The sequence below is a fragment of the Lissotriton helveticus genome, chromosome 5_1, assembly GCF_964261635.1.
Source record: "Lissotriton helveticus chromosome 5_1, aLisHel1.1, whole genome shotgun sequence".
Classification (NCBI taxonomy): Eukaryota; Metazoa; Chordata; class Amphibia; order Caudata; family Salamandridae; genus Lissotriton; species Lissotriton helveticus.
The window spans coordinates 591,825,013-591,851,583 of NC_136065.1; the positions used below are offsets into that span (position 1 = coordinate 591,825,013).

At 45.6% G+C, this 26,571-nt stretch overlaps 1 protein-coding gene across 1 annotated transcript in view; it reads right to left on the minus strand.

Annotated features, from left to right (window-relative positions):
* The window catches only part of LOC144754754 (heparan-alpha-glucosaminide N-acetyltransferase-like), a 1,466,120-nt gene that overhangs the window by 405,548 nt on the left and 1,034,001 nt on the right, over window positions 1-26,571 (minus strand). Inside the window, exon 14 of the mRNA XM_078642945.1 lies at window positions 38-124. Within this exon, the coding sequence (XP_078499071.1) occupies window positions 38-124 (87 nt within the window). The remainder of the gene's footprint in view (window positions 1-37; window positions 125-26,571) is intronic.

The window sequence follows — 26,571 nt, forward strand, 5'->3', positions numbered from 1 at the left end:
TTAGGAAAAAGCATCAGGAAACATTTTGCAGACCTACCTGTAGGCCAAAGAATGCCATAAGAATCGAGTTGATTGTCCCCAAAATCCCTTCCGGATCGAAAGGTACTGTGGTTTTGTAGAGTTCCTGAAACATAAGGAGGCACACTAGTTACGGCCAAGAAATGTAGATAACAAAGGCCTACTGGACACGTGCAATCCTGTGCATAATTCGACCCATCCTACAACACAGCATTTAGATGTGACCTTATTATGAATGTCCTGGTTTTTGGTTCCAGTGTTCTTGTCTCCTCCTTTGTCCTGAGAGTTACTGATACCAGGGTGTGATACATGTGTATTATTATATGGAGTTGATGTGGGTCCTCACCGTGTAATAATGACATAGTTCCGTATCAGGTACAGTTAGGTTTGTTTGTAAAACTTTAGCCTAGTCCTGGGTCGCTGTGGACCAGAGCAGCCAGTCTTTATCAAACGACAAGTGTAAAGCATTAAGAAGTACCAAAACAGTAGAATAAGTAGAAAACACAACACAGTAAAAATCTAACCCCAATTTATAGAAATAAGTAATATTTGTATCTTATTTTTATCTTTCAATTTACACCTGAATGACAAAAATCCCCCGGACGAATTCTGAGATATGATTTTTAAAAGAAATATTAAATCACTGCTTTTTCACCCAATGCATTAAATCATTGTAATCAACTCAATATCAGTTTAGGGTTAGCCACAACAAGGAAGTTGAAACCACTATCTAGGCACTCTTAGATGGGCAACTCTGATAGACGACCAGTCACAGGGACCACATAGGTCTAGGAAGACAGTTACCTGTCTCCAGTTCAGTTCCGAATCCTTATGCATGACGGATATTAAAGTCAATGAAAATGGTTCTGGTGGAATGGATACAGGGTGCTGAAGGATGCTGAAGATGCAGGGGATGCTGAGCTGGTGTGGTGGGTCTTCCTGTGGCCACCCCTCAGTCCTCAAGCTTGAGGGAGGGCAACTTCCCACGGTGTCCTGATGAAGTCCAGTGCCAGTCCAGTTGGCAGAGGATTACTGGTCTACAGTTACAGCAATTTCAGTGGAATCTTTTAGTTGGCAATAACTTTCCTGCAGGGTGAGCAAATTGCACTTTGATGACCTTCACAGGTCCAGTGCACAGTGTACCTTGTGAAGATCGGGACTCGGTCTCCTAGGCTGCATTTAGCCATCCAGCAGCGGTCAGGGTTCTTGGCGCGGAGCTCTCAAGGGTGCAGTGTTCTCCACTTTTATGGCCCTGTGGTTGTAATAGGGAGTCAGCCAACTGACTCTTGGAGTCACTTCTTTTGTCTGGCACATTAGGGCAACTTTTCTACTAGAGGAGCACTGCAGTGACAGACCTCTCTTTGTCAGGCCTCCGGCTTAGCAAGTGCAGTCCTTCTTAGGTGCAGCCTCTCTTTGCTGGGTGCAGGGAGCAGCAGGACAGTCCTTCTTTGGTCTTCTTTCCAATACAGTAATGATCTGAAGTCTAGCTGATAGGGGAGACACTTTTATATCCTCTACGAACATAGGGGGTGGTGGCAACTAACTAGCCAATGGGCTTCTGTGTCCCCTCTTGCCTAATGACGACTTCCTGTGAAGTGTGGAATCTAGCTATCTCAGGGAGCACTCTTCTGCACACTCCCAACATGGGTATGAGTATCGTACAGTGGTGAGGCATACAGTGGAGTGGTGTAGAGTGAACTAGCATAGACTCGAGTAGCATAGAGTTGAGTGGCATAGAGTGTAATTGCATACAGGGGAATAGCGTACATTGGAGTGTTGCAGAGTAGAGTGATGTGGAGTGGAGTAGAGTAGAATAGCGTACAGTGGAATGGCAAAGAGTGGAGTGGCAGAGTGGAGTGTGGTAGCATGTAATAGCATACAGTGGAGTAACATATAATTCACTGGTGTAGAGTGGAGCAGCGTACAGTGGAGTGAGGCATAGTGCAGTGTCATACGGTGGAACAGAGTACAGTGGAGTGGCGTAGAATGAAGTGGTGTAGAGTGGAATAGCATAGAGTGGAGTGGTGACAGTGGAGTTGCTTTGAGTGGAATGGTGTAGAGTGGAGTTGCATACAGTGCACTGGCATAGAGAGGAGCGGCATACAGTGGCATAAGATACAGTGTAGTGGCATATAGTGGAACAGCATAGAGTGGAGTGGCATAGAGTGGAGTAGCACAAATTGGAGTGGCGTGCAGTACATTGGCATAGAGTAAAGTGGCATACAGTGTAACAGCATTTAGCAGAGTGGCGTACAGGAGAGTGGCATAGAGTGTAGTGGCCTAGTGTGGAATAGTGCAGAATAGACTTTTGTACAATGGAGCTGCATAAAGTGGTATAGTGTAGAGTGGATCGTAGTACAGTGTAGTGGCATATAGTGGACTGACATAGACTGGAATGTTGTATTGTGGAGCGGCATACAGTGGAATAGTGTGCGGGGGAGTGGTGTATAGTGCAGTGGCGTAGAGTGGAGTGTGGCAGATTTTAGTGGCATACAGTGGAATAGCCTTGAGTGGAGAGGTGTAGAGTGGAATGGTGTACAGTGGACTGGCTTAGAGTTGAGTGAAGTAAAGTGTAGTGCCTTATACTGGAATAGCATAGAGTAGAGTGGCGTAGAGTGGAGTTCCAAGTTCCATGGACAAAGTTCTTTTGCCAATAAAGTGTCCTTGGGCAAACTCAAGCTTGCCGGAGTATGTGTTGATTGAAGGGCAGGCATGTGGAGCTGATATATGGTGGTCATCCCTGGGTAGTTATAGTTGGGATTGAAGTTCCATAGACAAGGTACTTAGAAAATGTTCCCCAAAAAAGCGAATTTACTTCAGCTCCCTCCTGGAAAGTTTCAAGGTGGCCTGTCCTACAGGTGCTGAGAAACAATTACACCAAGTTTGGCAGGAAGCTTGATCTTGGTCTGCAGAGTCTGATTTTTGTGATTTGGTGTAAATCCGTTGGGTCTGAGGGACTCCTGCGAGAGTCTTGTAGGAGCACTATTTCAAGAACAGAGAATTCTGATTGACGCAAGGAATTTTATTTCCCTTGGGCAAATTCGTTCCCACAGATTTCAGACTTCCGCAGGAGCAAGCGCTTTGATTGGCCGCCAGCAATATGAAAAAAGTGCCTATTAAGGCTTGCAAAAGTAAGCTGCATGCCCCCCTCCCCATAGATTTTTGCCTCATTAGATAGGGGTCCCTGGAGTCCTAGAAGGCTTGGGGAGGGGGCCACATGCCCCCCTGCCCTGTGTAATTGTATGTGGTCCCAGGAGATGGGGTCCCCAGGGCCTTTTAAGGCTAGGATAAGGGGGTCATCTGGCACCCCCTCATCTTTTCTTTGGAATTGGCCCCAGGGGATGGGGTCTCCAGGGACAGGTAAGGCCTGTGGATGGGGCTGCACACCCCCTACCCTTAACATGTATGTATTGGCCCCAGGGAATGGGTTTCACCAGGGCCCGAGGGCAACCCTATGCTGGACACCCAAAACGCTGTGCGCAGCATGGGGTTAGCAGCCTACTGTGTGTTTGGCTACAGGGCCTGGTAGCAGGCCAAGCCCTGTGGCCAACTCCAGCTGGGCAGCGTGGGATTGACTGTCTGTGCATGAGTATCTAGAGGAACTTAGTTTTCTCTGAACATTTGCATTCAGATTGAACACTGTGTGCAGTAGAGGTTACCCTTTTATTTGTGGTTGTTAGTTAACATGAAATCCCTATAGGTGAAGCTTGCTTCACCTATAGGGATGTCGATAGACGATAGGCTGTCGACTTGATGGAAACCTTGCTGATAAATGGCAATATTCTTTATTTTAAATGTAAAAGGAACTGGCTGCACTCAGAGCATCCCAAGTTACCTGCGCACAAATGGTAACAGACCTCCAAATGAGAATTGACATCCGATTCCGGACTTTTCTTCTGATGTGTTCTCATGCTTTTAAGTGACCATGTTTATACAATTGAGCCATTGGTGGACCACCGTTTTGGAAAGCTTCTACATGGTTAGTGAATTTAAGGCTCCTGTGACTTACTTTATACCCTCGACATTCAAGTTATAAAAACATGAATGTGATCATAATCATTCTAATGGATGTTATTATATGAATAAAGCATAAAAACTATGAAGAATAAACCAAAAAATAAAAAGAATTTTTGTGAAGAACTTTACACCTCTTGAAGAACTTTATTTAAAGAGTACTTTGGGTGCAAATTGGGGACGCCCCCCAGAACTTGGCGACAGCGCATCAAGTGAATTTTTTCATTCTCATACTCAGGAAGATTCACCAATCAGCACCATTGAAATAAATCCAACTGTATTCAGCTACCCACCAGTGAGTGCGTGAGTCTAACCAACAGTTGGATTGAATTTACTTTATATCATGGCCAGACTGTGCAGAAAGAAGGGCAGTCAAATAGCATTAGACAGCTAAGACAAGCCTCGTCCAGAGTTCATAGCAAATCAGCACTTCTTATTTATTTGGGTCTCACTATGATTGGTAGTGAGAACTCTCGATGTTCCAATCGTAGGTCACCTTACAGATTACTAGCAGTACCTCTCACTTTGATTCGACTCCGATGATACATTCAAGAGCATGATTGGTTGGTAATATGGGACCCAGTAGTGCCCATGTTGGATTAATACGTAATGAACAGGGGTTCTGCCCACATTACCCTCCCATACCTGGGCAAGGAACATCACATGGATGAAAAAGTAGAACAAAAAGGTACTAAGGGATAAATTAAGCAAACGCTACTTCAAAACAGGAAACAATTTATTAACCTGTTTTCTACACTCTTTTTTTCAACAATGAATGATATGATTTTTGCGAAGGACAAAATATTGAATCACAAAAAAGGGGGGGAGGTGACCAGACTATATACAGTAATCAAAAACAGGTAATTACAATATATACAAAATATACAACTATGTACCCTAAACAAAAAGAGAAACAGGAGGGTAAAGAAAACACTATTAATTATCTGTCGACGCAGTCGCGGTCGCGTTTCCGCCAGTAGTTTCTTGTGGCTTCATCAGGACAAGGGTACTGGAAAATATATACACAGATACAATTTAAATAATTCCTAAAAACACACTATGCCGCAAGAAAAAACTCACCCATTTGTACCGATGCAATGACCACCAGAAGGTTAAAAACGTGAAAGTAATGGAGTCAAACCCACGCCTCATTTATAAGGGAAAAAGCAAAAAAAACGAAAAAGCCAAATCTTCACACGGGTGATAAAGAATACACAGATTATAGAAACCCGATCACCACGGTCACATTCTTCTATCCACCATGTGCCTACAGACAGATATCAGAGAGCATGCAATCAAGGATAAGTAGACCACTTCAATTAAACACAGGCAGCCGCCACAAGGTTCTAAATACCTGCGAAATGAAGTACACGTAGCCCCCCCAGAAGGAAGTGCAGGGGCACCACCCTGAGGGGTACAGACGACCTCTTCCTATGGATCAATCAGTTCAAACTCTCCTAGAAGGTATATAGAGAGAGAGCCAAAAATCGGATCTATTAACTATATGGACTACACAGTACCATCGGTAATTAAGGCAAATCATGCCACATACGAGGTTCTAGCCTACCTTCACAAATATCAGTTCTCGATGGAGGGGATAGATTATTTCGTCGGTGTGGGCACACCTGGACTATTTACACGCCCTCAAAAAAGGTCAACAGGGTTACCTGCAGTCAGGATTGGAAAGAACACAAACAAAACACATTCCGCAATTACTACCCACGTGTGCACGGACATTACTCAGGTCTAAACTCAAGATCTACATGCGAGGTTACGATCAAACAAGCCTACCTCTGTTGCTACAAATCCCCCAGGTCACACGCGGTTTAAGGAGACATTCAGTCTTCGTTTCAAAGCTCCGCCGTCCATTAGTCGGGAGACAATCTCGCGGTCAGGGCGCGCAGCGTCATTAAAAAGAGCGTGTAAGAGGACGTTCTGGTCTGCGCGCTGGAATCACAGGCATAGAAACAGGACTGGGGGTTGTCTTGAAAGAAAAGACAACGGACTAAAGGGGAGCGTCATATCTATTTGGGACTCTCCTCTACCATATAAATGTACACACATCCACTCGAAAAAAGAAAAAAAGAAGCCAAAAATAATAAAAATAAAAATAATACCAACACCTGAAATTGTGCATTATTTTAAAAGAAGTGGGGCATTGCATCGACGCATCTGGGCTAACAATCTCCACACAAGAACTAGAATCACGATGCATCAAACAAGGAATAATACATGATACAAATGACACCGTGAATTCACGACAACCAAAAGCAACAAGTTTCGACATTCATGGTCAAATAAGGATCTATATTACATATAAGAATACTCATTGCATATGCTATTCCATTCCTGTAACTACTCTTGACAGACTGGGCCCTAAGAGAGCTCCCCTGACAAAAGGAGAATCATCAGGGGTACTCATCCACGGATCCAGTCAGCGTTAATGAACAGCATTAAATTAATGCCCACAATTCATCACGGTCATTGAGACCCCTGGTCGCAGTGTGGTATCTTTCGATTAGTCTAGCTTCTGTACAGTTTAGCTTCCGTTCTAGCTCTCCTCTGTTTTTTGCTGTCACCACTACAAGTACTGCCCAAGTTAGGTCCTCTTCATTGTGTCCACATTCTATGTAGTGTTGCACTAGTGGGGCCCCACTAGTCTTACATCTAATTCTCGATTTATGTTGGCCTATTCGCATTTTGATGGCTTGTGTTGTTTGTCCTATGTAGGCTAAATTACAAGGACAAAGAACCACATACACAACGTTCTTTGTGTTACAGTTGGAAAATGAACGCATGGTGTGGTTCTGGCCATTCACATCAATGCTTTTTAAGTCTTTAGAATTAGGGCACATAGTACAGTTCATACAACGAAAATGTCCTATTACGGCCGGCAGGCCTAGCAAATTCCTGGTATCTTTTTTAATCTTGGGCTCTCTACTAGCTCTGACAAGGTGTTGTTTAATGTTCTTTCCTTTACGGAAGGAGAACAGTGGTGGAGGAATCTCAAGATGGTCAATGATTCTCCAGTTTCTTGAAATAATTTGTTTGATTTTGTTAGCCTTAACATTAAATGTTAGGACACAGGTCATGGCAGTTTTCTCACTTTTTCCTTCTTTAGGGGTCAATAAAGTCTCCCGAGGTGTAAACCACGCCCTTTTAAGGGCGGCTTTCACTAATTTCCTCGGGTACCCTCTAGAACATAATTTATTCACAAGGATTTCCGCATTGTCAAAATAATCCTTCTTGTTGGTGCAATTGCGCCTGATACGCAAAAATTGCCCATATGGCAAATTCTCTTTAACACTCCTGGGGTGTCCACTAGAGAAATCTAGTAAGGTGTTTCTGTCCGTGGGCTTAGTAAAAAGGCTAACTTCTAGTATACCACCGTTCTCTAAGATCCATACATCCAGAAAGTTAATTTTTTCATTGCTGCAATTCATTGTGAATTTAAGGTCCGGGGTGCAAACGTTTAGCCATTCATGGAATCGGTCTAGGTCTTCTTTATTCCCATTCTCTCTATATACCTTCTAGGAGAGTTTGAACTGATTGACCCATAGGAAGAGGTCGTCTGTACCCCTCAGGGTGGTGCCCCTGCACTTCCTTCTGGGGGGGCTACGTGTACTTCATTTCGCAGGTATTTAGAACCTTGTGGCGGCTGCCTGTGTTTAATTGAAGTGGTCTACTTATCCTTGATTGCATGCCCTCTGATATCTGTCTGTAGGCACATGGTGGATAGAAGAATGTGACCGTGGTGATCGGGTTTCTATAATCTGTGTATTCTTTATCACCCGTGTGAAGATTTGGCTTTTTCGTTTTTTTTGCTTTTTCCCTTATAAATGAGGCGTGGGTTTGACTCCATTACTTTCACGTTTTTAACCTTCTGGTGGTCATTGCATCGGTACAAATGGGTGAGTTTTTTCTTGCGGCATAGTGTGTTTTTAGGAATTATATAAATTGTATCTGTCTATATATTTTCCAGTACCCTTGTCCTGATGAAGCCACAAGAAACTACTAGCGGAAACGCGACCGCGACTGCGTCGACAGATAATTAATAGTGTTTTCTTTACCCTCCTGTTTCTCTTTTTGTTTAGGGTACATAGTTGTATATTTTGTATATATTGTAATTACCTGTTTTTGATTACTGTATATAGTCTGGTCACCTCCCCCCCTTTTTTGTGATTCAATATTTTGTCCTTCGCAAAAATCATATCATTCATTGTTGAAAAAAAGAGTGTAGAAAACAGGTTAATAAATTGTTTCCTGTTTTGAAGTAGCGTTTGCTTAATTTATCCCTTAGTACCTTTTCATGTTGGATTAATGACATACGCTACAAGATTTGGTGGGTATTTATTTATTTATTTATTTATTTAATTCATTTTTATAAAGCGCGGACATTACCCGAAGGTGTCAGAGCACTGTACAATAGAACCAGTTACGTTACATGAGAGAACTGTTGCAGGAATAGAACAAACAAAAATGGCCTGAACAGAGTGTACAAGCAAAAGTAAGAATAAATATGACACATTTTACAATGACTAAAGAACTTCCTGGCGAACAATAGCAGGCCATAGAATCAAAACAACGCATGCAAAAGGAAAACAATTTCAAACACAGCAAGCACAGGATGTACATCAAAGATATAAACATATGTGACAAATTTACAAAGACTAAAGACTTCCTGGCAGGGTCTGAGGAGGAGGGAATTAGTTCTGAAAGTGTCTTTGGAATAAAAGAGATTTGAGGTCCGCTTTGAAGATCTGGATGGAGGTGATGGCACGGAGTAAAGGAGGAAGCGAGTTCCAGGTTCTCACTGCATTCCCTGAGAAAGATTGTGCCAACAGTTTTTCTCTTTTGAAGGAGGGGGGTTCAAGAAGGAACTTTTCTGCATTCCGAGAAAGTCTTGAGCCTCCAGATAGTTTGAGTTTATTCGCCAGTATAGCGAGGGGAGGAAGAGTGCAAAGCTTTGTGGGTGATGCACGCTGTTTTGTAGATAGCTCTAGCCTCAATGGGAAGCCATCTGAGAGAAGACAGGATAGGAGTGATGTGGTCATTTCGTTTGGACCCTGAGATGAAGCGAGCTGCTGAATGGAGGACGGATTTGAGGGGAAAGAGGTGAGATTTGGGAAGGCCAGTCAGAAGAGAATTGCAATAGTCAAGTCTAGAGAGAACTAGCGATTGGACCAAGGTTTTTAGGTCATTCTCCGGGAAGAATCGACAAATCCCCCATAAGAGTCGCAGTTGATAACGTGCGGTCTTGGCCATGGAGTTGATGTGTGAGACTAGGTTGAGTCTTTTGTCTAGTATGACACCTAGGGATTTAGCGCAGTCCACAATGATGGGTTTACTGTTGAGTAGATTTTATTGATCCAATCCAGGCTTGAACAGGAGGCGGCGAGAGAGAGTTAGATATGAGGAGGAATTCCGTTTTGGAGGGATTGAGAATGAGTTGGTGAACCAGCATCCATTTGTGAATAGTGTTGAGAGTAGAGCTGAGTAGTGAGAGATCATGAGGGGAAGACACCTTGAGGTAGATTTGGGTGTCATCAGCGTAGAGATGGTAGAGGATTCCAGATTTGCTTAGAAGGTTCCCTAATGGTTCCAGATAGAGATTGAACAGAGTGGAAGCAAGGATAGAACCTTGAGAGACGCCTTGACCAACCACCAGTGGAGACGAGAGACTATTTGCAATCTTGATCATTTGGGATCTGTCTGTGAGGAAAGAGGCAAACCATTTGAGTACTGTGCGTTCCACGCCCATTCTCTGTTGAAGAATGTTAAGGAGGGTGGTGTGATTAACAGTGCTAAAAGCTGCAGAGAGGTCAAGAAGAATCAGAAGGCACGATTCCCCTGAATCAAGAATATGCAGCGCATCATCGATCACTTGCAGTAGGGTTGTTTCAGTGCTGCAGTTTTGAATAAAGCCCGACTGGAACATGTCGAGGAGATTATTGTCCATAATGTGCTGGGACAGTTGTTTTGCAACACATTTTTCTGTGATCTTTGAAAGAAAAGGGAGATTGGTGATGGGGCGGAAGTTACTGAGGTCATTTGCATCTGCAGAGGTTTTTTTTAGAAGGGGGGTAACCTGTCCTGTTTTGAGAACACTTGGGAGAGAACCTTTAACTGAGGAAGAGATTGACTAGTCTGTTCCAGTAGGAGAGAGTGTTAGTATAGAAATCAATGGCGATGCCACTGGGAATGGGGTCATAGGAATGGTTGGAGGGTTTGGTTTCACGGATGCATTTGAGGAGATCAACCTCTGAGATGGCGGCAAAGTTCTGCCAAGTGACTAAAGATTTTCGCTCCTCGATGGGGGTGGGGTGGGTGACCTGTTCCACCAGAGATTTTACCTTTTGGTCGAAGAATATAGCAAACTCAGTTGCTTTCTTTGATGCATCCTCAGGCTTTATGGTTTGGGGAGAACAATTTGGGTTTTTGACGAGGTCGAAAAGTTTTTTGGGTCTGTTTTTAGCTGAATCGAGGAGGGATCTGAAGTGTGATGTTTTTTCCTGGAAGATGTGTTTGTGGTAAATGGATCTTGCTGAACGTAAAAGAGAGAGGTTGGGGGTGGATGGAGAATGTCTCCAGTGCTTCTCTAAGATTCTGAGGTTTTTCCTTTCGTCATAGAGATCTTTGATGAACCAAGGAGCTGATGGGGTGGATCTTTTCCTTTTGCTTTGGAACAAAGCAAAAGGACAAACAAAGGTAGAACAAAGATGGTTTTACCGAACAGCGGGCAGCTTAGAGGAGACCAGAAGGAGAAGAAAAACTAAATGTGAGTAGTGTTGCAGTTTGTTTCTATCTTTATTCAGCCCTGTGTCTAACTCCAAAGTGAAAAAAAAAATGCATTTTTAATGGCAGCAGGTTTACTTTGATTGTGAAAACAGAGCTATGCACACAGGAACCCTATTTTTATTTTGTTGTTTGCAGTGTTTATGCAGCCCGGCAATCTTGGGAAATAAAAAGAGTGTACTGAAACATGTGAGCCAGATGGAGACATTGCTCTGAAACACCGAACTAAAACTTATTTGAACATGCCAGCCTGGCCATGGGCGGGGATATGGTAGTGAGTGTCTATTTTTGCGGTGGCTGCTTATGAACAGACTTGTGGCTTGGTGGGGTGAACAACAGCGATTAAGTGTCTTGGATGTGCGCTAGTCGCATGTAGCATAATGTTCCCAGACGTTGGCTTTCTATATAGAGTAGTTTCTAGTTTACCCTCTTTGATGTAAAGCCTCACATCAAGAAATTCAATTTGAGTTTTGTTAATGTGGGACGTGAAAACTAGATTTATGGAATTGTCGTTGATAGCTTTTGTTGGGCTTCTACCTTGCTACCTTTCCACAAGATAAAAACGTCATCAATGTATCTGAGATAGCTGAGAACATGCGACTCAAATGATGTCTGATAAGTCTTCTTGAGAACCTGTTCCTCCCACCAGCCAACATGCAAGCATATTACCTTCTGGTGGTCGCCAGTAGGTAGTTATAGTTAGGACTTATTATCCATAGGAAAAGCGTTTTTTCTTTCCCCAAAACTTTGGCACCAATTGACGAATCTTCGCAAAATTTTCAAAACTCGTGGGGCGCTCCGGTCAGCTCCTATCTTGAAAGTTTTGGGGTGATTCGGAATGTGGGGGGAGAGAAAAAAGACATGGCTACAGCCCGAACTGCTGAACGGAATTACACCAAATTTGACAAAAAGGTAGCCCTTGTTTCAGAAATGACTCTTTTTGTTAAATTGTGTAAATCCATTCAGTAGTTCCAAAGTTCGAAACAGTCAGCAAAAAACTAAAAAACTTGCACTGGCTACCAATTGTAAATAGGATACAATTTAAATCACTGTGCCTGGCATACAAAGCAATAAACGGAACTGGATCACAATTTCTAAAAACGCATTTACAACAATATGAGCCAAATAGACTTCTCAGATCCAGCCGAATGAAACTCATCAGGGTTCCTAGATTCAGGAGAGCTAACTGGGGCGGAAGAAGCTTCCTGGTACATGCAGCAAGAATCTGGAACCAACTACCACTAGACATAAAAACCAGCCCATCCTTGAAATCCTTTAGAAAGGAAGTTAAAACATGGCTTTTCTCTGCACAGCTCTAGTCAACATCCTCAAGAGCCAGTGGTACATCTCAGCGCCAAGACGCCCTCGGGCATTCGCGCGCTATATAAATAGATAAATCAAATCAAAATCAAATCTGATAAATTCAAGAAAAAGAGGTGAAAAAATGCATTTCCCATAGGAAACTTTAGACACTGCTACAGCTGGAACTGCTGAACGGAATTACACCACATTTGGCAGAAAGGTAGTGCTTGGTTCAGAAACCACTCTTTTTCTTAAATGGTGTAAATCCATTCAGTAGTTGCTGAGAAAAAAAAAAAATATATATTGATTTATAGAGGCACGGAGGATCTGCGCACCCTGCCAATCACGAGCTTCATGCTAATTGGCTGTCAACACTCCAAAACAGGGAAACAGATGTAAAAAACAAGAAAAAAGGGGGCAGGGTAGAAACACCCTGGCCCCCTAGGTCTGCTCAGGGGGTCCCACAAGGACCCCTAAGGCCCAAAAAAGCATTTTAGAAAAATCGTTGCACCCAGTATGAATTTCGGCTAAAAAAAACAAATTTAAAAGGAAGCGCAGACTCCCCGCTTCATTATTATTTAACCCCTGGGTAGGCCAGGTCCCGAGGGCAGAGAAAAAAAAGTGTGGGGGGCCCCAATTCCCCCCACACTGCCCCGGGGACCGCCACCTCCCCGGGCTTGGTTAATAAGTTGCGGGGGGCATGCAGTCCCCCCGCAGCCCCGGGGACCGCCACCCACCGGGGCTTCTGTGTTAATGGGTGACGGGGCCTCTAAGGCCCCCCAAGGCCCGGGGACCGCCACCCCATGGGGCTTTTATTGATTATTTTGCGGAGGCACATGGCCCCCTGCTGCCCCGGGGACCGCCAGGCTCTGGGGCTTAAAAAAAAATATATATACCTGTGTGGGGGGCTCGAGCCCCCTTCACATGCCCCATGGACCGCCACCTCCCCGGGGCACTAATATTGAAATGCCCCGGGGACCACCACCTCCCTGGGGCTGTGCAAACATTGGGAGGGGTGCCACGCTGCCCCCCTCCTGGAGCCTGTGATGGCCCTGGGGACCACCACCCCCCAGGGCCAGCTCCTGCAGTGTCCCGCCCTGTCATAGCACACTGTGGTGGGGTCCTCGGGGCAAAAATTGGCCCGGGAGGGGGGCCACGCTGCCCCTCTCCCCCCAAATTTTTTACTAAAAAATGAGGCAGAGTCCCGGGGAATGGGGTCCCCGGGGGTAACAGAAGCCTCAGACGGGGGGCCACGCAGCCCCCCTCCTTGGTAAATATAATAAAAATACAGTGGCCATGCCCCGGGGGACGGGGTCCCCGGTGTGAGAAGTTGGCCTGATAATTGATGCTCACTAGTTCTATTGATCACCTTGTATCAGTCCAAACAACCCTTATGGTGATTGGTTGTTAAGTCAACCGTATAAACCAGCTATCCTAGTAGCGTGGACAAAAGCAGTCTTTTAGGCTAATCTCTTTTGGCATGTGAAGCCAGCTGTTTTACCACAATATAACCCCTTGAATACCAAATGAAAGGACACCACACAGGTTGTTATGAAAATAAACAATCTATTTATTAATAACAACACCTCTGAGCTCTTTATGAGATCAGAGGGCTAAGCACATGACAATACTAAAAAGGAAATACGAGTTTGCACAATATTTACACGTGTGCCTTAGGGGCACGACAAACCATATACTCAAAACAATGGAATGCGAGAAAAGAAAGTACTGTAAGGAGATCCAGAGGCTGGAGGATCGCTGGGACTACGCTACGAACTAGGTAAGTACGGAGCAGGAGGCCCACGGGACTCACGTGCAGAGTGGAAACTCTCACGCGGGATGCGTACCAACGTCTATGGATGCAACAGTTTACAAAGTTACGGATTCCGGACGAACCCGGCTGGATGGAGGGAAAACAACAGTGGACCTGGACACTAGGATAGTGAAAACAGACTTCAGGACCTAGAAGCTTTAGTTACCTAACCCACAGGCTGCGGGTGCATAGGGCTGAAGTAGTGTCGGGTTTGCTGCGTTGATCCCGGTGATGCCTGAAACAAGTTGCTGGCAGGCAGCCAGATGGAGGAGTCCGGTGGTTCCAAGGATGGAACTAGGAAGAAGGGAGTCCTGAAAAGGAAGGGGACAGAGTCTTGGTCACTAGCCAGTGACGGTGCTGGAACCAGGAGAGAACCACTAGCTGTCGCCGCGTTCAGGTGAAGGAGGGGTCGCTTCTCTCTGTAGCTGTGCGGACCAGGAGCTGCTCTTCACGACCAGGCTGGAGGCACGAGCTGTCCCACGTAGTCTGCTGCTGTTGGCAGTGTCGGATCGTCGATCTGGACAACAGGCCTTGGCTAATGCAAGCCACGCAGTGAAACAAAGATGGCGTCTTGTGTGGACCAGGAGGGTCCGGGGTGCTTCTCTTTCACAAGGAAGCAAGGGCCAGTCTGGGGGACCAGACTAGCAGTGTCGAAATCTTCGGGTCATCGTCCCAGAGGTCACTAGCCAGCCGGCAAGTGACCAGACAACAGGAAGGGCAGCAACCAAGCAAAAGGGCCCCACGCAGATCACGGGGATGCTGGGGGGCTGGTCTTTGGTGCAGGAGCTGCGTCGGTGTGGGGCTTCTCAGTCCCCAATGCACTCACTTGAGGAACCCTCGGGTGTCGTGCTGGAAGCGCTGTGCAGGTTTCTTCAAGATGGCCGTCTCCACGTTGCTCGTCGCACCCATGGGTCCCAGCTGTGCTGTGGATGTGGGTAGAGGTCAGAGAGGTCTGGAGGTCCGGGTCTTGTCGAGCTGGATCGTCGGATTCCGGGATGGAAGGACTTTGCAGCAAACCGCACAGGAGCTTGATGGTGCCTGCGAAGCAGGATGGTCACTCCCTGACCATAGGGGAGATTCTTCAGTCTTCTGAGGTTCAGGAGGTCGAAGGTCAAGAGTTTCTTCGTGGAAGTTGTCAAGATTAATCTAACTGGGAATGGGACCAGCTCCTACCTTTATCCGGCTAAAGGGGGCTGCACTACGACTAGGTCCCTCCTCTGGGTAGGACAAGGAAGGGGGGTGACTACACCCCCTTTCCTTTGTCCAGTTTCCCGCCAGAGCTGGGGCTGGAGTGCCCCAGCAACTGGTTGGAACCGGTGTATGCACAGGGCACCTTGTGTGCCCCAGGCATGTCTCATTCCTTTCAGCCTGGGCCTACCTAATACACAAAATCCTGTCTGGGGTGGTGCTAGCACCTCCCAAGGCAGGAAACCCTTTGTCCAAGCCTCCCTCGCTGGAAGGACTCCCAGCAGCAGGAGGTCAGACTTGTGTCTGTGGTGGCAGCATCCATTTTGTGATGCTGAGGCTCGAGTAAACTTTAACCGGGGTTTACAGTTACATTCATGTCGTGTCCCTCTAGAAGGGAGGAATGCTACCCCCGTCGCCAGAATTAGCGAGGGGGTAGTATTCCAAATCGTATGACACCTTACTCGACATGTTTTGATAATGTTATACCAGAGTTAGCATTTAACCGCGAGGATTATAATGCACTTAAGAGTATATGGTATAGCGTTATCATGGAACAGCTATTAGGACTTGGTTCCGCAAGCTGCAAATGGGCTCAGCTCATGCCAGAGCACCATCTCACATAATTCCAAGCACTCTGCCTTCAGGATTGATAAGGCCTGCCATAGGAGTGACTGATAGGAATATATGTGTCCATTTTAGGTTTAGATATAGGGAACTATATCTAAAGCAAAGGGTGATTACACCACCTTGCCCCAGCTGTCGTGCAGCCAGTTGTGTCAGATTTAGATGGCCAGCCAGGGGTGGCATAATGCATGCTGCAGCCCCTGGTAGGCCCTGGGTACACCTATGCCCTGGATACCTAAGGTATACTGTACAGGGACTGATAAGGTGACTCAGTATCCAATTAGATATGTACCTAGGGTACATGGAGTCCATTTTAACAGAGAGAGCAGGAAGCCTGGGGTCCTGAATAGCAGGATCCCAGGCCAACTAAGTCAAAAACCAGCAAAACACTAGGCAAAAAGTTGGGGGCAACCATAGTCAGATATCCACCTTCCTACATAACCCCCATCCAAACGAAAGGAGATAAGGCTATCCTTGACCAGGTAAGCCTATATTGCCTGAGTGGCCATATGAGGAGGTGCATGCTCTTGCATGGTTACCCTCTATCTCATGGTCCACTAAGCAATCCCTCACCCTAAGGGTATCTGAGGGTCTCCACCATAGGGAATCTCTACCTGTGGGGTGTTTTGGTAAAGAAAAAGGCTGGTGCTGATATGGGGTACTGAAGTGAGGCTCCACTAATTTTGGGCTCAGCTTCCTCCAATCACTATCCACCATACATGCCTTTCTTTCCAGGACTGAGTTGCTGTATGCTCTCAGGGTCAACCTCTGGCTACCTAAAGCTGGAGGCTGGGTCCCTCTGTTTGGCTTACTGGAGGGACAGGTCAGGTTTGGGGCCCTTAGGTCCCAGGTTTGGCTGTGCCCAACAGTGTCCATCTGTGGGAGGTCCCTAACTAATTTTAAGGGGGTTCCCTCAGGAGTTTGTTTTATTTTCACTTGGCTAGGACTACTAGCTTCAGTGCCCTTAATCTGCTGATTGGGGAGTTCTTTTGGACAGGGGGCCCTTTGGGGTCCTCTACTGGCCTCCCTGACCTCTACAGCCCTGGGCTGACTGAGGCAGGGTAGAGAGGGGCAGGCTACCTGCTCCAGACTGGGTCCCACCCTGGAAGGGTCCACTGACATCAGGGGCTCTGCCAGGCCAGGCCTGACTACCTCTGGGGCAGTTTCTTCACAAGGGGTAAGATCAGTTCCCTGAGGAGGCTGATCCTTTCCTAATGTCTGGTGGGGGGGAGATTTCTCTTCCTCCTCAATGCTCTCTGTTTGAGTGGAGTGATCCATAGTTTCAGGCTTCACAACACTATTATCAGTCTGAGTTTGGGCTGTGGCCATCACAACCCCACCAACCTTTTCAGGAAGGGACTCAGTTTGGGTATGGGCTGTTACCATCACAGCCCTGCTAACCTTTTCAGGGAAGGAATCTATTTGAGATTGGGCTGAGACTGGCACAGCCCTCCTAACCTGTTCAGGAAGATTTACCATTTTAGAATGGGTTTCTTGCTCTACCTCAGCCCAGGCTGAGATCTCTAAATCATTCCCCAGTAGGCAATCTACAGGCAAGTTTGATGACACTGCCACTCTCTTGGGGCCAGTGACACCTCCCCAGCTGAGACTTACCACTGCCATGGGATGATTTTTCTGCACTCCATCAATGTTTGTCACCTGGTATGTGGCACCAGGTATACGTTGCCTTGAGGGGACTGGGCTCTCAGTCACCATGGAGATGCTAGCCCCTGTGTCTCTATAGGCCTCAACTTTCAGTCCATTGATGAGGGGCTCTTGTCTGTATTTGCCCAAAGTGTTGGGACAATCAGTGAAATTGGCAAACCCCATGCCATCCTCACAGACAAGAGTATGTAAGGTAGGGGACCTGGTTAGGCTAGAGTCCCCAGGAACTCCCAAAGTAAAGCCACCCAAGTTCTTGGGGGCACTCCCACCACCTGGGGGATTACTACTAGTAGTAACAGGAGGGTTGGGAATGTTACTTGGGGTTATGTTCTCCTTATTGTGGTTCTTTGGGCAACTGCTGTCAGTTTTCAAATGACCTACCTGTTTGCAGGCATAGCAATAAGGTTTCTTCTGGGTAGAGGAAGTGTCTTGGGACCCACCCCCATTCTTGGAGTGTTGGGGTCCTAGGGAAGTCTTCTCTGTAGATTTATCCCCACCCTTCTCTTGAGGCTTGGTTGATTCCTTCTTCTGGTCACCACCTTGGTTCTTAGGCCTAACCCTGGTTCTGACCCATTTGTCTGCCCTCTTACCCAACTCTTGTGGAGAGGTCAGATCAGAGTCTACCAGGTGCTGGTGTAATAACTGGTTTTGACAATTATTTAAGACTTGCTCTCTCATAATTAGATTATACAATCCTTTGTAATCAGTAACTTTACTACCCAGTAACCAGCCTTCAAAAGCCTTAGTGGCACAATCAACAAAGTCAGCCCAATCCTGAGACTGAATTTTCTGGGTGTCTCTGAACAGCAACCTGTACTGTTCAGTTGTTAAGCCAAACCCATCAATCAGTGTATTCTTCAGGACTTGGTAATTGTTAGCATCCTCAGCTCTAGTAGTGAGGAGCTTATCTCTACCTTTACCTTCAAAGGAGAGCCACAATATAGCTGCCCACTGACTCTGGCGGGATGCACTGGACAGTGCAGGCCCTCTCCAAAGCAGTCATCCATTTGTGGATGTCATCCCCTTGTTTAAAGGGGGCACTATTTTACTCAGGTGTCTAGTATCAAAACTCCTGTCTTTATCCTTAGGGATATTGCTGCCACCAGTGGGGACTACCCCACTCAACTGTTGCTCTCTAGCAAAGGCAAGCTTTTCTTTGGCAAGGGCAAGTTCTTCCCTCTGGATCCTCAGATTAGCTTGTCTCATCCTTGCTTCATGTTCTCTCCTCTGAGGGGAAGTCATTCTCCTCTGGGGAGAAGTCATTCTCCTCTGAGCAGAGACATGAGAGTGCACAGATCTATTGGAGTCCCTAGAATGAGATCTATCTCTTCTAACTCCAAGGTTAGGCCTGCTTAGGGTCAGTACTGGGGGTCCCCCAGATCCTTCCCTATGTAGGTCTAAGTTGGCCCTAGTAAGTCTGCTGACCAGCTCAGGACCATTGTCTGCCTCATCCCCAGAGACTTCCTCTTCTTCCTCCTCCTCTTCTACATCTACTGTGTCATGGAGGTCTGGATCACCGAGGGCACCTTCTAAGGGGGGCATGCTCCCATCTGTATGAGAAGCCTTTCTAGCATCATAAGTCTCTAAGAGACCTAATAGAAAAGGAGTGGTAGGGTTAGAACCCTGTTTCAATTTCCTGGAGGTACACAGTTGTCTCATCTCCTGGAAACTGAGGGCTGCATATCTGGAAAGGACCTGTGGAGGGTCACCAACCACTAGGGGAGTCTCTGAAGACTCTCCATGGGTAGACATGCTTTCTAGTGAGGTGTAAGTGATGCACCTACCTACACTATGGGTTTTCCTACTGATCCCTTGCTAAGAGTTGTAGTCAGGGTGTGCTAGGCCCTTTCTACTACAACAGCTGGTTCAGTAGAACTCAGAGTATTTCTAAGCTTGTTATATGTACCTAGAGTACCTTATGTGATCTTTCAAATGATATTTTCAAGATTATACGTGGTAAAACAAGAGCAAGCTCAAATCCCAACCGCTGCACACCAATGTGAGAAGTTGGCCTGATATATGATGCTCACTAGTTCTAGTGATCACCTTGTATCAGTCCAAACAACCCTTATGGTGATTGGTTGTTAAGTCAACCGTATAGACCAGCTATTCTAGTAGCGTGGACAAAAGCAGTCTTTTAGGCTAATCTCTTTTGGCATGTGAAGCCAGCTGTTTTACCACAATATAACCCCTTGAATACCAAATGAAAGGACACCACACAGGTTGTTATGAAAATAAACAATCTATTTATTAATAACAACACCTCTGAGCTCTTTATGAGATCAGAGGGCTAAGCTCATGACAATACTAAAAAGGAAATACGAGTTCGCACAATATTTACACGTGTGCTTTAGGGGCACGACAAACCATATACTCAAAACAATGGAATGCGAGAAAAGAAAGTACTGTAAGGAGATCCAGAGGCTGGAGGATCGCTGGGACTACACTATGAACTAGGTAAGTACGGAGCAGGAGGCCCACGGGACTCACGTGCAGAGTGGAAACTCTCACGCGGGATGCGTACCAACGTCTATGGATGCAACAGTTTACAAAGTTACGGATTCCGGACGAACCCGGCTGGATGGAGGGAAAACAACAGTGGACCTGGACACTAGGATAGTGAACACAGACTTCAGGACCTAGAAGCTTTAGTTACCTAACCCACAGGCTGCGGGTGCATAGGGCTGAAGTAGTGTCGGGTTTGCTGCGTTGATCCCGGTGATGCCTGAAACAAGAAGTTGCTGGCAGGCAGCCAGATGGAGGAGTCCGGTGGTTCCAAGGATGGAACTAGGAAGAAGGAAGTCCTGAAAAGGAAGGGGACAGAGTCTTGGTCACTAGCCAGTGATGGTGCTGGAACCAGGAGCTGTCGCCGCGTTCAGGTGAAGGAGGGGTCGCTTCTCTCTGTAGCTGCGCGGACCAGGAGCTGCTCTTCACAACCAGGCTGGAGGCACGAGCTGTCCCACATAGTCTGCTGCTGTTGGCGGTGTCAGATCGTCGATCTGGACAACAGGCCTTGGCTAATGCAAGCCACGCGGTGAAACAAAGATGGCGTCTTGTGTGGACCAGGAGGGTCCGGGGTGCTTCTCTTTCACAAGGAAGCAAGGGCCAGTCTGGGGGACCAGACTAGCAGTGTCGAAATCTTTGGGTCGTCATCCCAGAGGTCACTAGCCAGCCGGCAAGTGACCAGACAACAGGAAGGGCAGCAACCAAGCAAAAGGGCCCCACGCAGATCACGGGGATGCTGGGGGGCTGGTCTTTGGTGCAGGAGCTGCGTCGGTGTGGGGCTTCTCAGTCCCCAATGCACTCACTCGAGGAACCCTCGGGGGTCGTGCTGGAAGCGCTGTGTAGGTTTCTTCAAGATGGCTGTCTCCACGTTGCTCGTCGCACCCACGGGTCCCAGCTGTGCTGTGGATGTGGGTAGAGGTCAGAGAGGTCTGGAGGTCCGGGTCTTGTCGAGCTGGATTGTCGGATTCTGGGATGGTAGGACTTTGCAGCAAACCGTACAGGAGCTTGATGGTGCCTGCGAAGCAGGATGGTCACTCCCTGACCATAGGGGAGATTCTTCAGTCTTCTGAGGTTCTGGAGGTCGAAGGTCAAGAGTTTCTTCGTGGAAGTTGTCAAGATTAATCTAACTGGGAATGGGACCAGCTCCTACCTTTATCCGGCTAAAGGGGGCTGCACTACGACTAGGTCCCTCCTCTGGGTGGGACCAGGAAGGGGGGTGGCTACACCCCCTTTCCTTTGTCCAGTTTCCCACCAGAGCTGGGGCTGGAGTGCCCCAGCAACTGGTTGGAACCGGTGTATGCACAGGGCACCTTGTGTGCCCCAGGCATGTCTCATTCCTTTCAGCCTGGGCCTACCTAATACACAAAATCCTGTCTGGGGTGGTGCTAGCACCTCCCAAGGCAGGAAACCCTTTGTCCAAGCCTCCCTCGCTGGAAGGACTCCCAGCAGCAGGAGGTAAGACTTGTGTTAGTGGTGGCAGCATCCATTTTGTGATGCTGAGGCTCGAGTTAACTTTAACCGGGGTTTACAGTTACATTCATGTCGTATCCCTCTAGAAGGGTGGAATGCTACCCCCGTCGCCAGAATTGGCGAGGGGGTAGAATTCCAAATCGTATGACACCTTGCTCGACATGTTTTGATAATGTTATACCAGAGTTAGCATTTAACCGCGAGGATTATAATGCACTTAAGAGTATATGGTATAGCGTTATCATGGAACAGCTATTAGGACTTGGTTCCGCAAGCTGCAAACGGGCTCAGCTCATGCCAGAGCACCATCTCACATAATTCCAAGCACTCTGCTTTCAGGATTGATAAGGCCTGCCATAGGAGTGACTGATAGGAATATATGTGTCCATTTTAGGTTTAGATATAGGGAACTATATCTAAAGCAAAGGGTGATTACACCACCTTGCCCCAGCTGTCGTGCAGCCAGTTGTGTCAGATTTAGATGGCCAGCCAGGGGTGGCATAATGCATGCTGCAGCCCCTGGTAGGCCCTGGGTACACCTATGCCCTGGATACCTAAGGTATACTGTACAGGGACTGATAAGGTGACTCAGTATCCAATTAGATATGTACCTAGGGTACATGGAGTCCATTTTAACAGAGAGAGCAGGAAGCCTGGGGTCCTGAATAGCAGGATCCCAGGCCAACTAAGTCAAAAACCAGCAAAACACTAGGCAAAAAGTTGGGGGCAACCATAGTCAGATATCCACCTTCCTACACCCGGGGCCAAAAATGGCCTTGGGAGGGGGGCCCACGTGGCCCCCTTCCCGATTTAAAAATAAAATAAAAATAGGTTTTAGGCCCTGGGGGATGATGTCCCCAGGACCCAAAAAACACCTTTTTACACCTTTCTGCAACGTAGCTCTGTGACGCTTACTGGCGGTACCTGGTGGGCTGGTTGGACACCAGGGACCCTCAGGATTCAAGGGGACGTAATCCCCCAACTTAAAATGTGCCACAGGGCGTGTTTCTACAGTGGTGAAGGAAGGGGACGGGTCCTGCGGTGGTGTGTGCAAACACGCCCTGTGGAGCATTTTAAGTTGGGGAATTAATTCCCCTTCAATTTTGAGGGCCTCTGGGGGCCAACTAGCCCACCAGGTACCTCTAGTAAGTGCCAGAGGCGTGCGTTGCAAAGAGGTGGTCCAGACCATGCGCCTTTTTACACCTCTCTGCAAAGCAGCTCTGTGGCGCTTACCGGAGGTATCTGGTTGGCTAGTTGGACCCCAAGGACCATCAGGATTCAAGGGGACTTAATTTTCCAACTTAAAACGGCCACAGAGCGTGTTTGCATTCATGTCACCTCAGGCCCCCCCTCCCTTCACCACTGTGCAAACGCGCCACGTAGCGCGTGTTAAGAGATAGTTTTAATCCCCCTGCCCTATTATGTACTAGGGCCTTACAGAGGAGGTCTTGCTAATCACAGGGGTACCCCAACGCCTAGTGTTCCCTAGTGTATGTAGGTGTTTTCACTGTATTCTAAGTGTCTTTTAGCATACCACTGGCTCTATGCCTGGTTAGTCAGAGTCAGTTACCAACAGTAGCGTCTGAAAAAGTTGTGGGCACGGGATGATTTTGTAAGACGGCCTCTTTCTGCTCCTCTGTTGGTTCTTTCTGCACTTGTCTTGCTTCTTCCTGCACTTTTCTTCGTCTTTGTGGACTTCTGTTGCTTATTTCTGCATTTCTTTTGCTTCTTTCGGTGCGTTTTTCTTCTTTCTTCACATGTCTTACCTCTGTAGGCATAGTTAGAAACTAGCATTCGAAAAACCTTTGAAATTCACTGAAAAAACCATAGGTTTCAGGCACGTTATAGTTAGAAATTGGCATTTAAAAAACCTTCGAAATTCACTAAAAAAAACATAGGTTTCAGGTCGTTATAGTTAGAAATTAGCATTTAAAAATCCTCAGAAATTCACTGAAAAAACCATAGTTTTCAGGGGTGTTATAGTTAGCTGGACATTTGACTCGTACAAAACCATAGAAATTCCTCCGTTATGGTTAATTCTGCTAACTACAACTCGCGCCCCTGCAAGCACTGCTGATGACGTCACATATTAAATCATTCATGACATGGTCAGTGACATCACTGATGACATCACAGATGACATCTCAAATGACATCACTGATGACATCATCCATGTGATACATTGATGCATCTTTTCACACCCTAATATAACCTTTGATACCCCCACTCTAAATTACAGACTGCCATTCTTAAAACCATAGACACTCCAACACCAATAACTACATACACACTCACTGATTCTTAGGTTTACACATGCATTCACTCACTCACCTGTACAGTCACTCATACTTATGGTCACTCAGTATAGGACTATCATATGCACTCATACACCTATATAAAGACTCACACACCACCACTCATCCATAGAGGTACTCACACACCTAGTCAGTCATGCAAATAATTAATCATACTACCATTTACTCACATATGCAGTTTTACACACACCAGGTCAATAACTCATACAAATACTAGCACATGCTTACACTCTTATACAATCACTGATTCAAGCACACACTCATCTATACAGCCACTCTCAGAATCACACACTCTCACTTATAGCCATTTATATACTCCAACACACATATATACTGCCTATCACATATGTAGTTGCTCACACATGTACCACTGAGATATACATTCACTCACTAACACATCCATACACACACTCACCCACCCATACAGTCCATCACAGATGCACTCTTGAAACCATGCACCCAGTGAATCACCAACTAACACATCTATGCACAGAGTCACACACACCCCACTCACACAAACACTCAGGCACCCATACAGATACTCAGACAACCAATCAATAACACATATAGACACTCATGTAGCTATTCACAAACCTATGTAGCCAGTTACACACCAACAGACAGACTGAGACAGACATTCACACAGTTTAGTCACTAACCCATGCATTCAGTAAGATACGTTTAATCGCTCACTTAGAGAGTCAGTCACGCACCTACTAAATCATCCATTCAGACACTTATACACCCTCTCATTCTACAATACGCCTTTCCCTATATATATCAAACATATTTAAACTTTACAGAAACACAGTCACTGGATGATGTCATCAGTGATGTCATCAGTGATGTCACTGACCATGTCATGAGTGATATTATGTTATGTTATGTTATGTTACAAATATTTCTTAAGCGCACTTACACCAAGCGGTATCATGGCGCTGAGGGAAGGAAAACTGTGGCTATGAGAGTCATCGAGATTTAATCATAGGCTTGTGAGAATAAGCGTGTCTTCAGTAGGGTTCTGAATTTGGTGTAGCAAGTAGCCAATCTCAGCTCGTTCGGAAGGGAGTTCCAGAAACGGGGGCTAAGAAAGAGAATCTCAGACCTCCATGTAATATGTGATGTCATTAGAAGTGCATTGCAGGGGCGCGAGTTATAGTTAGCAGAACTAACTATAATGGAGGAATTTCTATGGTTTTGTACGAGTGAAATATCCAGCTAACTATAACACCCCTGAAACCTATGCTTTTTCAGTGAATATATATATTAAAGGGTTCCTGCACTGCTTTCCCCTGTGGCCTCTGATCTTTTCTTCGTGAAGGGATGTTTCCGGATATGTTATTGCGCTAGCCAGATGCGCAATCCAGATGATCCAGCGGCCTATAGAAAATATATCATAAACAACGCTACCCAACTTCATAACCTATAAACAAAATTCTACACTAATTTATGGACCCATTTATAAACATGACATATTTGGGCCTACTGAATCAGGTGGTCTGATTAAATCTATATACACATTATTTATAAACTATATACAAATTTATACATCTGCGGAAAGAATGTTGTCATTATAACAAATCCTAACTATTTAAACGACCACCATTGGCAATGGGATCTAGCTAATAGTAACCTACACTTCTGAATAATCAAGACCAGCTTGTTTGTCAAAAGTAAGATTTTATTTACTAAATTATGGTATTTCAGAATATAGTTTTATAATTGTAATTTTATTAGCATTAAAGTAAGCATGTTTGTAAAGAATCATGAAAAATACAATTTAAGCAAGAAATTCAAAGTTTAAGTAAATATTTAAAAGATTAGCATTTCTAAAGTCTAAGTCCCTAGCTAAGCTAAATAAATGGAAAATAAAGTAAAGTTCTTTGAGGATTCTTACGTGCTCCAAGTAAAGTCCAACAGCACTTCACCCTCATCAGAAAGTCAGAAAGCAGCAGCCAGCCCATCCCTAAGGGCATGACTTTTTATACCTTTCTATGCTAGCTAATCTAAGCGAAGGAAAGTTTTCAAAAATCCACGATGTCCCATTGGTTGAGAGTGACAAGTGACATGTCACCCACATTTCAAAACTTCCATTAGGTCACATTTCTTAAAGACCATTGTCTTTTCCAAACGTGACTTGGAGCTTCCTTGGATTGCAACAATTGTAAATTAATGTTCTCGCAGTGTTCATTTCATTTCCACGTGTGCCAAGTTAGAGCTTACAAAATTGTCCTTTATCACCGGTTTCCGACCTTGGCCACGTCCGACAGAATGATGACAGCATGTCAGATTTGCTTAGTGAATGCAGCTTTGACGAACACTTTTTCATAATGGGCATCTCGTGATTTTCGCAGAAGTAAAATTCAGCTTTAGCAAACTCGAGCAAACTAGGCCCAAAAGCAGTCAACTTGTGCTTTCTAGTAATAAACAAACACAAGAAAAGTATTAATGTAAGAAATAATGTTGATTCTGTATCCACCCTAGGTTTACTAATTAATTAACCCTCCCGATTAGTCTATTGTTACCTAGCAAATGCAAACAAATAAAGCAGCGTTTATATCTACCAGTCTTCATGAATCCATGAAACTTATGTGCACCTAGAATAGTAGAAATGACACCACATAAACAAGGAAAAGCAAAATAAGCACATGCCTCTTTTAGGTTTGCTGCAGTTAGTAATGACAAAAACGAAAACAATAAATTATTTTATTATTTTGCACGAACAAAAAGATGCAACACTTATGCACGTTTATGAGCACACATGTTAGTCCCCCCATGTGTAAAGTTTAATCTAGGTTGTATTAGCACGACACATTACAAATCATTAATTTTATTATTCATGTTATGGGAAATGTGACTTTG